The sequence below is a fragment of the Poecilia latipinna genome, unplaced genomic scaffold, assembly GCF_001443285.1.
Source record: "Poecilia latipinna isolate Pla-1442-1.1 unplaced genomic scaffold, P_latipinna-1.0 Scaffold1137, whole genome shotgun sequence".
Classification (NCBI taxonomy): domain Eukaryota; kingdom Metazoa; phylum Chordata; class Actinopteri; order Cyprinodontiformes; family Poeciliidae; genus Poecilia; species Poecilia latipinna.
This window is the reverse complement of record NW_015113753.1, coordinates 130,333-146,125: the sequence shown is the minus strand read 5'-3', so window position 1 is coordinate 146,125 and position 15,793 is coordinate 130,333. Positions and strand designations below refer to the sequence as shown.

The following is a 15,793-nucleotide window of genomic DNA, read 5'->3' as shown; positions in this document are numbered from 1 at the left end:
TTGTGTTTGTGCATCTCAAATATATTCCATTTGTTTGCCCAAAGGAAGACGATGAGCATAAACAGTGAGGCACTGCGCATTCGCTGTAATGTTTGGCAAAGAATACCTAAGGCTTACCCAGAATCATATTTTCTGTTTTCTTTTTTTTCTTTTTTTATTCTGGTTTCATAAAAACAAAGAAATTAGATCATGTGGATGGGGAGTCTGGGATTAATTTCGAAGCAGCTGATTAGGGCGTTTGTGTATCAGAGGATAATTGTGTCTGGGATGTTGCCTAAAAAGCCTTCAGGCTTCGCTTCAGTCAGAGAGTCAGAAGCAGCATCGTCTTCTGTGATGTGTCCTCCTCCCTCCGCCCGCTCAATCAAAGCCACATGCCCCCACCTATTTAATCTTTACATATTTTTCTCTTTTTCTGTAATCAAAACTTGGACTAAAAAGCTGTTTTTTTTTTTGTTTTTTTTGCTGCATCACATAAATTTTTTCCCGTTCAACTCAAGTTTTGTTGTTTCAAACCAATTCAACCCTATTAACCTGTTGATCTTCCAAATTATCCGAACTTGTTTAAAAGTTATGGAACCGGCTAATTAAAAAAAAAAAAAAAAAATCTAACAAGAGCAGCGTTCAAATATTCAGCCGTAATTAAGCCAAAAGCTGTGGTCATGGAACAACTCGCTAATGCAGTAGATATTTAAACTTTTATTTATGTCTAGTTCTTTTTTTTTTTTTTTTTTTTTTTACCATGTTTGGGGAGAGAAAATCTTGGATCGGTTCAAACTGGTTCACCTGATTTTTGTTTTTAAATCTCAGTGAAGTTGAAGCTGAATCCATATTTCAAAACACACCAGGAAAAGCCCCAAAACAATGTGATGTCAATGGCAATGATGACTTCAGCTCAACTCCATTTTAATATCTAATCAGCACTGAATGGCGAGGAAGATCAGAAACGGTCAACTGGGAGGAAGAGAAATATTTACTGGCTAATTACTAAGAGTTGTACAAATCTAAACAAAGCAAAGGAGGCAAGATGACATTTTTTTGCTCCGTGTGAGTTTGTGAATACTAACACTCAAGCATCATCATATTTAGTAAACGTATACCAATTTAGTTCAAGTATGACACTATTAGCATCACAGCTAATGTGCTAATTATAAATTTCATCTGTCATCTGACTCAGCACAAGTTTAGCTAAATAAACCAGTTTATTTAGCTAAACTTGTGCTTAATTATCAACCACTGAGCATCACGGCTGCCACCGACAGGCTCTGAAATATCTAACGATTGTAAAACATCTCGAACCGTTCCCATAAATAATATATATTAGCTCTACTCAGAAGCAGCAAACCACTTTTTGTCCAACGTTTCTGTAAACATCTGGAGATAGTTTGTCTCTCACACTGGTTTGTGTGTAACTTCAAGTGACAGGCACAGTCCGAGTGTGGAGTACTCTTGAAAGGAACCGCTGAATCTACTGGAGGACCCTAATCAGGTCCAGCCCGATGCGTCCTCTCTGAGCGTCGACGTCGAGGACCCGGACCTCCACCCGCTCCCCGGGGCCCAGCGCCAGGCTGCGGCGGCGCTGGCTGGCGGGCAGCTTGTCTAGGGTGATGTGGCTCTTATGGATGAGGCCGGAGCGGCCGACGCCGATGTCAACGAAAGCTCCGAACAGAGTCGTGTTGTCCACTCGGCCTGTGAGCACGGCACCGACCCGCAGATCGCTCATCGACACGATGCCCCGCTTAAAGTCCGCCTGCCCAAAATCTGCCAAAAAAAAAAAAGGAAGTCAAAGGAGAGGATGCAGAAAAGCTGGCACACTTGTAGGAGACGGGGCCAGATGAGTGTCGCGGCGAGTCACACTGTGTGCGGAGGGATGGGGGGGAGGGAATGAAGAAAAATAATAGATACCACACAATACCAGGGGTAACCCAACACCTGTGTCTACATGCAACACTTCCACATTTCTCAGCATTCTGTCCATCCGTACTTTCCACTGGGCCAGCGCATAGGATCTGTTTTCCTTTCGGTATCATTAACACAAACAACGAGGGCTTGCGGTCCAGGAAATAGCCGGTACAATTATTCTCCCTCAAACCCCTGATTTTATGCAGTAGCTTCAGCCCATCTGTTTATTCAGCTGAGCTCTGGCTAGGAGGCCAAGCAAAGTGTACTGCAACCGAATAGGGCCAACCCCAGAGTGAACCTCTGAGTTGCGCTCCTTAATTTTTCTTTTTTTTTTTTTTTGGGAGAGTTGGCCGATGCTAAGTGGCCGGACAAATCCAAATCCCAAATCCAAAGCTAAAAAACATGAAAGTTTTGCGTTTTTATTGCGTGTTGCAATAAATGCCTATGAAACAACTCACCTCCTATTTATTTCTCACAATCTGAGCGTAAAATAATATTCAGATCCATTTTTTTTTGTTTTGTTTTTATTGAGTAACAGCAGGACTAAATCGGAGGTTGTTTATGTGTGCCTGAACTCAAGAGCCTGAAGCTAAGCAGAAAAACAGCTTTTGCTGCGTTTGCGCTCGCCGCGCACTCCGTCCAGCAGCAGAGTCTGCTGGACCCATCACACGCTGTCAGAAAGACACCGACTGGACTGTCGGGTTGCAGAGAGGAAGCCGCAGCACTGTCAGAACCTATCAAGTTACGCTGCCAAGACAAGGCTATTATAGTCCAGGCTAGAAAAGTCAGTCGGTGTGTGTTATAACTAGCAAAACATTCAGAAAGGAGGACAAATACGGCTTTTGATTTTCTGTTAGCTGGTGGGGAGCTGTAAAAGACATTACGACAGAAAGATGAGAGACTAGCAGAAGTTACTCTGACGGCTAGATTGCAGAAAAGTGACAATCAACTTTTGTACGATCCAACACGGAGGTTTCTGTGCCCAGATTTGAGGTTTTGTGCACAAGATTTTGAACTGCTGGGAGAAAGTCCTGCTCAGTTTGTGACAGTTGCAAATAATAATTATAATAATAAAAAAACATTTATTGTGTGGACTAACACGAAGTTCAAACAAACATTATTTATTCAGATCTTATTTTTAAAAATAATTTTGACTATGTTGTTAATGCAGATTGTTGACAAAAAAAAAAAAATAAAAAATAAAAAATATATATATATATATATGTATTTGGTTTGGTTTTTATCGCCTGTCTCCGTGTTGCTAAACAAGCTGAGTGAGTTGTGTTACTGTGAGCAGAAAAACACTTACTTTGTCGTATGTCAAAGCCTGGGGGCTGCGTCAGGCCGTCTATGATGAGTTTGAGAGTCTCAGGGGTGGTGTCCACTTTCTTGGCCAGCTCCTCGATACAACTCGTGTTAACCTTGCTCTCCACGCAGCGTTTCAAGCCTGCACTGCCTATTTGGTCCACACTCCCACCCACAAGAGACAGGAACCTGGAGAGAAAGGACATAAGGAAAAAAAAACAATGTGATTAGGGCTTAATTAATTGGATTTGTGATTCAGTTTTGGCTCCAAAAAGACGAAAAAAAGTTTAATTGAACACCAAAAAAAAAAGAAGCTCAATTGTCTTTATTATTTCTTATCTCCCCATCACAGAGCAACACTGACATACATAAGACAAGCAACCATGCACAACACATTGCAATGAACAAACATTTCTCTATCAGTTCTAAGGTTTGTAGCTCAAAAAAATATAAAAACTGAAATTAAAGTCACAAAAAGTCACTTTGACTTTTTCCTACAATAACAGCTTCTTACCCGGATGAGCATTGCTGTCAGTATCACCTGTAGCTCAGATATAATGTGTTCACTGATCAGGTTTTTTTGAGTCTCCAACTGGCCTGCAATGGGTCATGGCCGGTCAAGCTAAACAATTTGTAAGATTTCAATTACCAGTTGATTTCTTGGTGCATCTCTAGCTGTTTGACGTGTTAAATGTTCAATAAGTGGTGACGAAATGGAGATTGTTCAGGAGAAAGTCTCTACTCTTAAAACAGGAGAGGAGCTAAGGCTTAGCTTTGTTAAGCTGCAGCAGAACTATCACTAAGATTTCTACAGCAAACTCCTTTGTAGGAGATGTTGGTTCAGAAATTCATTTAGCAAAAGTACTGAACTTGGACACCATGAAGCCAAAAAAAATGGTTCAGATGGTGCAGCCAAAATGTAGACATTACCCTCCTGAAGTGCTGAAGGAGGAAGGATTTACAAACGCCAGAAACACCTGGTGATAGAAGATGAACTTTCTAAAATCACGTATCCATCCCTGAAGTGAAAGACTTTAAACATTTCGAGAATTTCATTTTATGCAAAAAAAAAAAAGAAAAAGCTAGAAGCCATTATGAGCCTCAGTGAGGTGACTGTAACAAGCCCAACGCTTCCTGAACACTCAAATATTTCCTCTCCTAAAAAAAAAAAACAGGAAGGGAAGTTAAATAAAATGACTTGAATCAACAGAAATAGGTTCCCACTGAAGGGAAATCCAGTTAAAGAGGGAGAGTGTTAGTAATCATCAGCTGCTGAGGCGCCTTTCCATTTCCAAAAACACATTTTATTTATGCCTTGGTAAATCAGGTGCATCCACAACGGGCTGTAAACGCCCTGACACCTAGCCTCTGGACACTGCCTCCGCTGTGCTGGGATTGGACATCGAGCCTGCCAGCCCGTGCGCTTGTATAACTTTATCCAACCGTGATGTCTCACACCATAATGTCTAGACGGTCGCTCCAAGTCAGAGCTTGAAATACAAATACAAACTAATTAGCTGCTCTGCAAGTTAAACAGACAGAGTGACAAAGTGTCCCTATATCCAAAGTAGCACAAAGAAGTAATGGAAGAATGAGATAAGTGTGGCTGTGGGAGGATTGTGCGCACACTGCGTATATTATTTACAGCGGACACTGGGCACAGCTGGTGATGGACGTGAATGCGTGTGTTCATTTGCGGACCAGTGATAGATGTCGCGTAGTGGTAGACTGACGCCAAAAAGACTCCGCAGCTGTCCGCCCCGTGATGGACGGAACAGGTGGACGCACACATATATACGTGCACACAAAGTTGATTCATGTACAATGCTCCTCAGAAATGCTCAATTGGCAGGAGAGGGGACAGTGACTGTGCTGTGCATAAAGGTTTCTATGAGTCACTTGTGAGCCGAGAAGGCTCCGCCGCTGAGTTTCAGTGACTGGTGGAGGGGATTCGAGCTGAATCCATCTGTCAACATTGGTAAGCCACGTGACTAAAAAATAGTTAGCAGAATATGTGCCAGAAATGGCTTGGCGGTGAAGAAAAAAAAAAGAAAAAAAAAAAACCCTGCCAAAAAAACGAAGACCTCAGGACCGAGCTGTGTCTAACACCGAGGTGAACGCTCGTTTTTCTGTCTAAGCTTCTCATCTTTCTCCCCGACAGGAAGAGAAATGGTTTCATCTTGATGGCTTAGCGAGTGGGAGACGGAGATGGAGTCAGGGAAGGACAGGAAACTGAATGTTTCAAGCTCAGCAGGGCACATTTTGCACGTCTGAGTCGATTTATCTCAAGAAACACAAGATCGGTGTTAAATTTAACGGCGCATGGTTATTTATTTTAGTCAGGCTCTATTTTTCATGAAATGTTATTCAGTTTTTAATCATTTTTCAAAAAATAAGATTACCAAAAATTATAGTTCAATCATGCCTGTCAGAGTCATGTCAGTTATCTTACACAACTGTACTTTTCGCAATAGGATTTGGATGTGCACAAATTACACACAGCATTCCTTATGAAGTAAAAAAATGTGAGTCGTAATCTAAGCAAAGCAACAATCTAACTTGCAAGATTTCTTCATTGTGTCATCAAATGTGAAATATTCCCATATGTGAACTCATTCCTTTCAACCAGGTCTTGGTGTTTTCTTGAATTGGTCCAAAAGCGTCCAGCTTATTCAACCTTTAAAAGAAACATGGAGTCCAATATCTCACCTTTGCTGTTGAGAAAATTATAATAGGGAAAAAAAGAAGAAAAATTGACCCCCAGAATTTAGGACATGGTATACATTTAATATGAAACACCCATCTCATGTTTTGGATCTAGAATGATGAACAGATTCACTTCCTCCAAAGATTTGCCTATTTTGTTTGTTTCTTCAAAATATTGGGTGTTTAATTTGCAGAAGAAGTGAAAAATAATCATTCTTCTTCAAAATCCAAACACAATTATGCATGTTTCATTAAAAAACATATAATTCTTTGTGTCCTGACTGGTACTACTGCTGGTGATTCAGGCGAACCGTTTGGACGACACTTGTCTCGCTGCCGACCATGAGTAGAATCTCCGCTGGAAAAACGCGACCTCCACATCGTGGCGAGGACAAAGAATCATTCACTTCCTGGCCTTTAAGAAAATTAGGTCCCATTGTTTACTTTTCCAATTTGCCCCGCCTTTCAACATGACTAAAATTTTCTCTAATTGGATTTCTCCTCTTTCCAACAACTTCAGCTTGTTTTCATTTGCGGAAAATAAAAATACGTTTGGTTGGAGTTCTAGCTGTGCAGACGGGGTTTATTATTTTAGAGGGGTTTTTTTGGGTTCTATGGGCCTTTATTCAATGGTAGACGGACAGGAATAAAATACAAGTAGAGGAAGACATTCAGCAAATGGTTCAGGGATGGGAACTGAACCGGAGACAACTGCATTGAGAACTGTTGCCTCTGTATGTGGTGGAGTTTTTTAAATACAGTTTTCCTCCAAAAAACTAAGGGAGAAATGTTGTGTTAACTAAATTCATACTTGAAGGAGACAATATTTTTCACCACAATCTAAAGGTTTACTAGTAATGTGATATATATAATATCTTGCAAAAGAATTCAAAGCCAATGGACAACCAGAACAGCAGTCTCTGTATTGAGATGTTACACATAAATGAACTTTTAGTTGACAGTTCACGATAAAAATGCTTTTAAAAGTTCACGGCTGACACACTGTAAAAGATGAATTGTTTGTGTTAAACTATTTTAATCCCCTTGGTGTCATATTAGCAAGCTTTTCTCAACTGCTAATCTAAAAGGTGATAAACACCCAAATAGATACAGAGAGCTGAATATCAGTTTTCAAGTAAAATCCAAGAGGAAAGAAAGGCTACCAATAAGTCTGCGTTCCCATTGGTCGTCTCATTTTTCAGCGATGTATGTTAGTATTTAAGGGAGACTGGAAATCCAGAGGCTTGCACAGCTATTAGCCTTAATAATTATTACCACCTCAGTGCATGTAGGTGGTGTGTGTGTGTGTGTGTGTGTGTGTAAACAGGGGGCTGGAGCTGGGTGGGCAGTGATGGTAGATTTTATCCAGGCGCAGAGCGAGGACCCGCTCTGCCATGTGTTGGGGAAATATCGGGCCCCGACTGTTACTTATCAGGGGAAATATTCAGCAGACTGGTGCCAGGTTACTACTACTATTACTGCAACGTTGGATCTGACTCAAAAATTTTGCGACAGCCTGTTAACAGATGTATTAAAAAAAAGAATAAAAAGAAAACGTTAAACTCCCTTCTCTTCTGAAGATAAAAATTAACAATCCAAAGAGTGAGGCCTCACTTCTCGCACAAGCAAAACGTAATTTAGAAGGGAAAGGTGGACAAAATGTGTCTGCGCGTTTGTGTTTCTGCTTTTTGCATGTGTGGGTATATGGTTTCAGAAAGGCGGCTGATGTGTGGGCTGCGAGCAGTAATGGAGGATTTAGTTCCCCTAATGTGATGAACATGATATTCCGTATAAACCATAAAGACACAACACACATGAATGCTTACATACACGCCCACAGCGTTCCTTCACAACGCTCCCTCCCAGACCTGCAGATTTCACCGGCTGTAAGGTGAATAGAAGAGCAGGAGATCTTACAGATATACGGTTGCATCACGATTATCAGCTGCCAGGACTCCCACATACTTTCCAGTTAATACTTCATTGCTTTACTAGACTTAAAAGTCAAACATTTTACTCTTAAGAGTTGTTGAATTTTCTGAATGTTTCAGTGCAAAACATTTATTTACATGGTTGGGCTTAACTGTCAAGTTAGCTTCCAATTCTAAGATGCAAAATTGTTTTTTCTTTTGTTATCTGGTACTTTGACTTCAGCTCTACTTCAAAATCTGCTACACTTTCAAATGCTGAGAGGATTAACGTACAGTAAACTGTGATCCCAGCGTGGAACCTGAGATCCAGCTTAGACCCTGAGACCCTAAGAGAGACTACAGGCTTCAGGAGCAGATACTGAATGAGTGTTCACTCACTGGGACGTCAAACTGGATCAGCATAACTATCATAAACTAGTGCAATTATACTAGCATTCTCTATGGGATCAAGGAATTGAACTGAATATAAGTTTGAGATGACCAGAATTTGCTTGTTCACAAGTCACAACCTAATTTGTTCCAGTCAAGATTGAATTTGTGTGACTAAAAAGTGCATCAAATGCCACTGTGGTGGAAATAAGTATCGAAAAAGTTAGACCAGAACAAATATATCCTTTATTATAACACAGTAGGGAAACTCCAATATAAAAGTCCACTTGTCCAGATGCAACTTTTAGATGCATCCCTTCTCCAACACACATGTGATTTGCAGGACGATAGCTCTTGAAGAATGGACTTAGGCCCAATCGATACGGCGCTAACTAGTGATGAATAATTAAGTGGAAAAAAAACCCAAAACTAATAAGCATAGAAACAGATTCACATTTCACAAAGTCTTGAAGATGCTCAGCATTTCTGTCAGTGTTTGCTGGTCCATAATAGTGTTTAACTCCATTAAATCAACGTCAATCTTTCTGCTTTGTGTGGCACCAGGTCTATAAGTATTTACGACACGCACAGTTAGCAATTCTTTGGTGCAATTTTCAAAAGTTTTAAAATGTAAATTCCATTGCCCAAATGTTATTTTTTGTTGTTGTTATCAATTATTAGGGGTGCACCGATTTATCGGCCAGCCGATTTATTGGTGCCGATTTCCCTAATTTTGGGAAATCGTTGATTGGCCGATTTTTATATGTGAAGCCAACCTTAACTACCGAGTTTATCTACCTCAGCAAAGGCATTTAAATCAAATGTTATCTTCTTCTGCTCTGCTGTGAGAGAGCTATGACCAGCAGATCAGTCCGCAGTTAACAATAGTCATTTCACTGTTGGCAACTCATCAACTTTCTTGCTACGTTTAGCAACATTTTAGATTAAAACAAAAAATTGGTACCGGCCAAAATCGGAATCGGCTGGTCAGGAGTTTTAATAGATTGGTAATTGGTGATCAACCAGAAAAATGCAATCGGTGCACACCTATAAATTATAACTGCAATTGAATTTTCAAGGCTTGGTTTTCAGTATTGTGACAATAAACAGAATGATTTTTATCTAGAGAGGAAACAATCTAAACATTGTAGCAAAGGAGCTGATACGTTTCAGCTTTATACACTTTGTACACATAAAGCTGATGAAAGCATTTTTAGGAGCTTTGGATTTGTCACCTAAATTTTATAGTCGTGGCACAGTCATTTGGATTCAGTGATGAATGTTACGCAAATATAAGTTCCTTAAAAGCAAAGTCACTTTTTCTTCCCTGTTTCTCTCTGAAATGTGAAGATCTCAGAACATATAAACGCCCAAGCAAACCCTCGTTTGCGTCTTTATATTATTTGCTTTTTTTTTTTTTTCCCCTTTTTTAAACGTTTGCAGAAACAGTGTGATTTCTCTTTGCGCTCCCAACTTCTCTAGGTAAAGGTTTTCATTTTAATTCAGCAGGAGACAGGCACCTTAACGGAGCCAAGATAATAAACACCACTGGGAAAGAAAGAAAACAAAATATTCAGAGTTCAAGAGAGGGAGATATCTGTCAGGCAGAAAAGCATGAAAGAACGAAACTTCATTTTTAAAGTTTTAGCTTTGGGCAGAGACAGAAGTGTGAATACATAGTAGAGAAAATTAGCCTAAAACTGGAACATTTATGTGGTAAATAACAAAAAGGAGCACAGCACCTTGGCTAAAACAGGATCGACAAGGAAAATACTTCATAAAGCAAAATATCTCCATGTGTGTGCAGAGAGACACACACCATCCCACACACGTACCGGGGCGATTAAAGGCGCATCAACATGAGTGGAGTAATTCTTAAAGCCACTAGTGTCAGAACGTATGTAGACTAAACACAGTTGAGTGACTACAGCTGCAGGAGAAAGGGCTTAAACACCACAAACACACACGCGGACGCGCGCACACACACATGTGCGCGCGCGGCTTTCTGCGGCAGATGTTCAATGTGCTTTTGATAACAGCATCAGCAGCTCTAACAATCACTTCTCACACAAGGACACACGCCGCCGTGCACATGCGGAAAGCCAACGCCTCCTTTCTTGTATCCCATGTCTGCGTAAATCAAATCAGAGTCCTCCACCGCTATAACCAGCACCATATGAGACGGCGTTAAAATCAGCTCCATCTTTGTCTGAACATGCCCGGCCAGTGGGGTTTGCTGCTGTACAAGTGTGCGTGAGCGGTGGTGGTGGTGTGTGTTTGGGCGGGCCGTACCTCTGCGCTACATGGTAGGACTCGGGGTGAATGCAGGTTTGGTCCAGCGGGTTTAATGAGGTTGGTACGCTGCAACCCGCCTTCCCTTTGCTCTTCTTAGGTGCCGGGTTCTCCGGTGCGCACGGCGGCGACGGCTTGGCACTGTTTGACAAAAACACATGCATTTCAAATGTGCTGCGCGCCTTTAAAATCAAGAAACTCTGGTTCGGCGAAGCCGTAGATCTGGACGTCTGAATATTGCTTCAATAAAATTCTCAGTCAGCAGCTTTCAGATGTTAAATCTGCTGATGTTTTGCACAGATCTCAGATCTGCCTTGGCTGTGTCCGACACCAAGCGGTTCGCTTTATATTTTCATATGAACTGAAGTAATTATTTGAGCAGAAACCACTAAACCTCAGAATGCTTAGTTTGTAACATAATGCTGCAGCTTCGGCCACTTTTATTGTAAGAATATACTGTAGACTTTTTTTTTTTTTTTCAATAGACATGGGCTCCGTTTTCACAAATTTTAATTCCAGTTCTTGATTTTGACCATTTCGTTGATCTATTACACATTAATATAAAAATAGCTAACAATAAGGAAACGCAAAACAACTCCTAAGATCAGGGGATGAATTAATGTTGTGTCTAGATATAGCTTAGGAACATACCCATTATTATTTTTAGGCATTTTCTTGCTATAGCTGTGCTATTTATAGCAGACTTATGTCAAATAAAGGTTATTTGAGTGCTTGGGCATTACGTCCAAGCATGTCACTGTAATGCATCCAGTGATGCTCAGGTTTACATCCCATCAAAGCGTGATGCCAGGACTTCTTTGATAAACCGTTTTCAGCGATTAGGAGATGTTCTGGGGTGAGTGAAAATAAATCTCTACAGAGACTAAATGAGGATAATCACAATCTGCAAGTTGTTCTGGCAAAAAGCTTAAAGGCTAATAGATAGATGCTGTGAAAGCCAACTTTCTTCAGTAAAGAATGATTGCAAAGCTCACCCATGTCTTCCTTCTTTCCTACCTGGACGGTTGAAGTGGCCTGTAGGGTCTCAGACTAATCAGATGCAGTTTTTACAAAACGCAGATGCTCGATTTTCACCTGACACAAGCAGCTTATGGGGCAGCTGTTCCTAAACTGTTTAAACTCCATCTGCATATTAAACATTTTAGCTTTTGAACTTGTCTAAAAAGATTTTTTTTTTCTTGTTCGTTTGATGTCATCTTTTTGTCTTATGAGTTGGACAGCACTTAGGTTCAACTGCTGGTTCTTGAATGAACAAATTGGTCCTTAGTTGAATATCAGTGCAGTTTTTATTAGGACCGCATGACACGTTAGCTGAAATGAGTCATTTCTTAACATATATTAGCCATAATAGCGATATCAACGTCAGATATCAATATTGGTCCATATTTTCTTATCTAATTTTCATGAACGCTTTGAATTTCACAAAATCTTTCCAATAAGTTTCAACAAAAAAATCTCTGGGGGAAAGACAAAAAAAAACTTTTTTCCCCCAGAGAAAAAAAATCTGTTAACAGATTTTCTGCATAGAAATCTGTGTTAACCTGTTTAGCGTTTGAGGGTTGATCCTGATGAAGCCGGCACACTGTTGGTAGCTCTTTGGTCCCATGCCTTTGACCAGTTTGAGCTGCTCCCTGTTGATGAACGGACCGTTCTTCTCTCTCCACTCTGCGATGCTCCGAGCTCTGCCTGCGTTCAGCCCCGCTACATGCCTACGGAAGGAGACAAACTTAACAGAGAAATGTCTCACAGCACCCGTCTAATTAGCGTCTTGAAAACTCTGCATTCATCCTTGTTTAATTCTGTAATCTGTTGTACAACGGAGCATCTTAAGTTAAGCCTAAAAACCAAAAAACAATGTCTACGTTTTCCTAACAAAGAGTTGTAAACACTATGGAAGACATGTCTGTGACCTGGCCTTTTAAACAAGACCCACAACACCAGAAACACACACTGTGTGATACTGAGTATATATGAGCCACTATGGCTGAGAAAAGGAGCGAAGCAATTTGAAACTCAGTTAGGTTGACGCTGCTAATGCCCAAAGCGAGTCACTTACTCTAAAACACAGAGCTGCGTCAACACTCCACATAACACCTCAGTCATCCACACGTCTGTGCGTTAGTGTGTGTTGCTTTTCTGATGGCAGAAATGGAAAAAGTTCACTAGCAGAGCAGACAGGTAAACAGATGACCTGATGGCTGCAGCGAGGCCCATGCCAGCTTCCTTGGCTGTTAACTGTAAAACAGCTGCTTTTTCCCCTCCAATTCTGGTTTACGAGTATATGACAGCAAAAACTGCTGCAAGTGGGTATCCTGCAATGCTCTACGAGCGGTTTTCATGTATCTTTTTTTTTCTTTTTTTATTGCGTATGCTTATGCTTTTCTTTCTGTGTGTGAGCAGACTTTCCTAATCCCCTAAGCTGACTCCAGTCAGCCCTGTAAGTGGGGCCGGGGTGTGAAGCGTTAGTCTAAACAGAAAAGCTGGCATGCCGCTTTTCTGACTCGCATTAATGACCGAGTCTGTTCATGGGCGTGAGTGAAAGTTTGCGATGTTGTGACTGCAAAGGGAAAGTATGTCAGAGGATTGAGATGTGGCGCACACAAACAAGATGATCCACATCCACACACACACACACACACACACACACACACACACACACAAAAACCTACCTGTGACAAACGTTCAAAGAGGTTCACATCAGTCTTCATGATGCTTCACAAAGATCATGCTACGGTTATCAAGTGACTGATAATCACAACACCTTGTGCAGTGCGTTGCATCTTTCCAGAAGATGCACCGTTGCATGAATGCTCTGTGTGTGAGCTACCTCATTAGCGTCTCGGAGCAGATGTTGATGTCCACTCCCACAAAGCTCACACACTCCTCCACCACTCCGTCCAGCGCTGCCTTCAGAGCTCCAGCTGACACGTCGTGCTAAAACAACACGTTTGCAAACAAAGAGCTTAAAATAAGAGTCGTGGTACTGCAGCACTTGATGTACGTGGACCAAACTATTGAAGATTTCATTTAAAGTGTTGGTGTTATGTATTTTCCAAGCACATAGTGCCATTTTATAGCACAGTCAAGTAACTCTGTTACCTTGAGGTCGTTATAAACAATGCTGTATGTGTCTTTGCATTTTAACACTTCTGACTCTCTGAGAAGCTCCTATTCTCTCTGACGCTCCGCCTTCAGGACATCATTGCAACAATGCTCCTCATTATGCCATTTACAACTGTTCCTAAGAGTGTTAAACTGAGAAGTAGTTTGCATGATGAGCTCTGCGGGCGCACAGTTCCACCAGGTGTTTGCTAATTGCTGCTGCCGCTAGTCTGCAGGAGCGAGAGGCAGAGGAGGAGAGGAAGGGTGCTCCGTGAGGTGGAAGCTCGGCTGGATGAATAAACTGATGAATAAATATTATTAATTTTTTCAACACAGTAAGCAGGAAACCTCTGATTCTGTGCAATTTTTTAAAATCTATTTCACACCTACTTGTAAACAAATTATTAACTATTTTAATACTCATCTACTTAACCACAGCGGCTCTTTTTCCTCTTGGTGGTAAGTAACCCGTTATATAGTATTTCCTAATTATTCCATATTTCCTGATTTAGATTTATTTTTTATCCCCAATCTAATATTAAGAACTGTAATATTTTTGATGCGTGATAAATTACAAAACTAACGAGCGACTTACTGCAGTTAAGGTCGTTTTTATCAAATAGTCAAACAACCACATTTATAATGACTTTATATAATAAAGAGAATAGGAAATTACTTTACATAATTGGTTGACAATGCAGCAACGGAGTGTTTCAAACGGAGGTTTGGACATTTGGTATGAAATGCCCCAAAGGACAAAAAGCTATTTTTATGTTGGGGGATGATCAAGAATTAAACAGTCAAAATAAAAAAAGAAAAGGCAAAACAAAAGGAATCCTATGAGATAAAGCGGCAGCACTAAAGCACCAAACAGTGGGACATCCCCAGTATTCAAGAGCTGCAGCTGGAGTCTGATGCCTCAGCAGCTGCCTGAGGATTAGCTGACGCTCTAAAGTGAGCTCCTGTTGGGCCGTCGTATCTGTGTGTCACCGTGGCATGAGTTTTGTGTGTCGTGTGTATAAACGTGCCGGAGAGCAGCGTGAGCTTCCCCGTAACTTGACCGAGCCATGAACAAACACTGACTTGTAAACAGATAACAACAACACAAGCACACACCCTTCTCTGTCAGCAACGGACAAGACGGGGACAAAGAGGGAGGGTGAGTCAGCCGGCGGTACCAATAAATATGAGAACACATGTAACTCCTCGGGGTAATGCCTGGCTTCAAGACTATTTGACTGCTTCATAATTAACTCATTCATTTATTTATTAAAAGCTAGGCATTCATTTGTAGTTTCATAACAACGTACACGTTCTCCTCACAAACTTGGTTAATATCTGTCATGGATAATGAATTACCCAACTAATACCGGGTTTATGAAGGAGCAGACGAGCAAAACAGCATGACAAGGCGCACAACAAGTAGCTATACTAGCACAGCAGCAAAAACATACATAGTATTGACTGCATCATTAAAACTGTAACAGCCACTGTATTATAACCTTATTGCAAGAGTATGCAGTACTGCATTTTTGCACATTTGTTCATTGTTATTTATTCATACTTAATGTCACAAAATGACCATTACCCTTACTTAGCGCAACAGTTAATTTTGTAGATGCCCTGTTGGGCCACTTCTATTAATATAAACCACAATCCAAGACAGAAGAAAACGAATTTCATACTTCTAAAGCTATGCATCACCAGAAGCATTTTGAAGATAGCAAAGTGAACTGTCTGAACAAGACTTCCCACAAAGGTAGATCTGAAAGATTTATGACATCCTGCTGAGGGCGCGCAGAAAGAGACGAGAGTCAGAGACAGTAGGACAGGATGGAGAGGAAATCACCTGTAATCTCACACCAGAAAAGAATGTTTTCACACGAGAAAGCTGAAGGTGTGAGCACCACGGAGAGGTTGAACCTTCAGTAAATCTATTCTCATATTCCTAGTCAAATGAGCTGCATGAGAGAATGAATGGCGGGTATTCTAATTGCACACAGATCTCACTACGTCTTTGTACGTAGTTGGCTCAGATGCAGATGGGAGTTAATTGTGTAGAAAGGTATTAATTGCTCAGGATTAACCCTAATCTTACACTATAATTCATTTTCAATAATTAAAAACTGATGGGAGAAAAACTATATATATATATATATATATATATA

The 15,793-nt window shown here is 40.8% G+C and overlaps 1 protein-coding gene across 1 annotated transcript in view; it reads right to left on the bottom strand.

Moving 5' to 3' along the window:
- Positions 1-713: 713 nt before the first annotated feature.
- The window catches only part of srbd1 (S1 RNA binding domain 1), a 53,332-nt gene continuing 38,252 nt past the window's right edge, over positions 714-15,793 (bottom strand). Inside the window, exons 17-21 of the mRNA XM_015052825.1 lie at positions 13,351-13,457; positions 12,065-12,232; positions 10,503-10,643; positions 3,209-3,393; positions 714-1,758 (exon numbers count right to left, since the gene is read on the bottom strand). Coding sequence (XP_014908311.1) covers positions 1,466-1,758; positions 3,209-3,393; positions 10,503-10,643; positions 12,065-12,232; positions 13,351-13,457 — 894 coding nt within the window. The 3' untranslated portion in view covers positions 714-1,465. The remainder of the gene's footprint in view (positions 1,759-3,208; positions 3,394-10,502; positions 10,644-12,064; positions 12,233-13,350; positions 13,458-15,793) is intronic.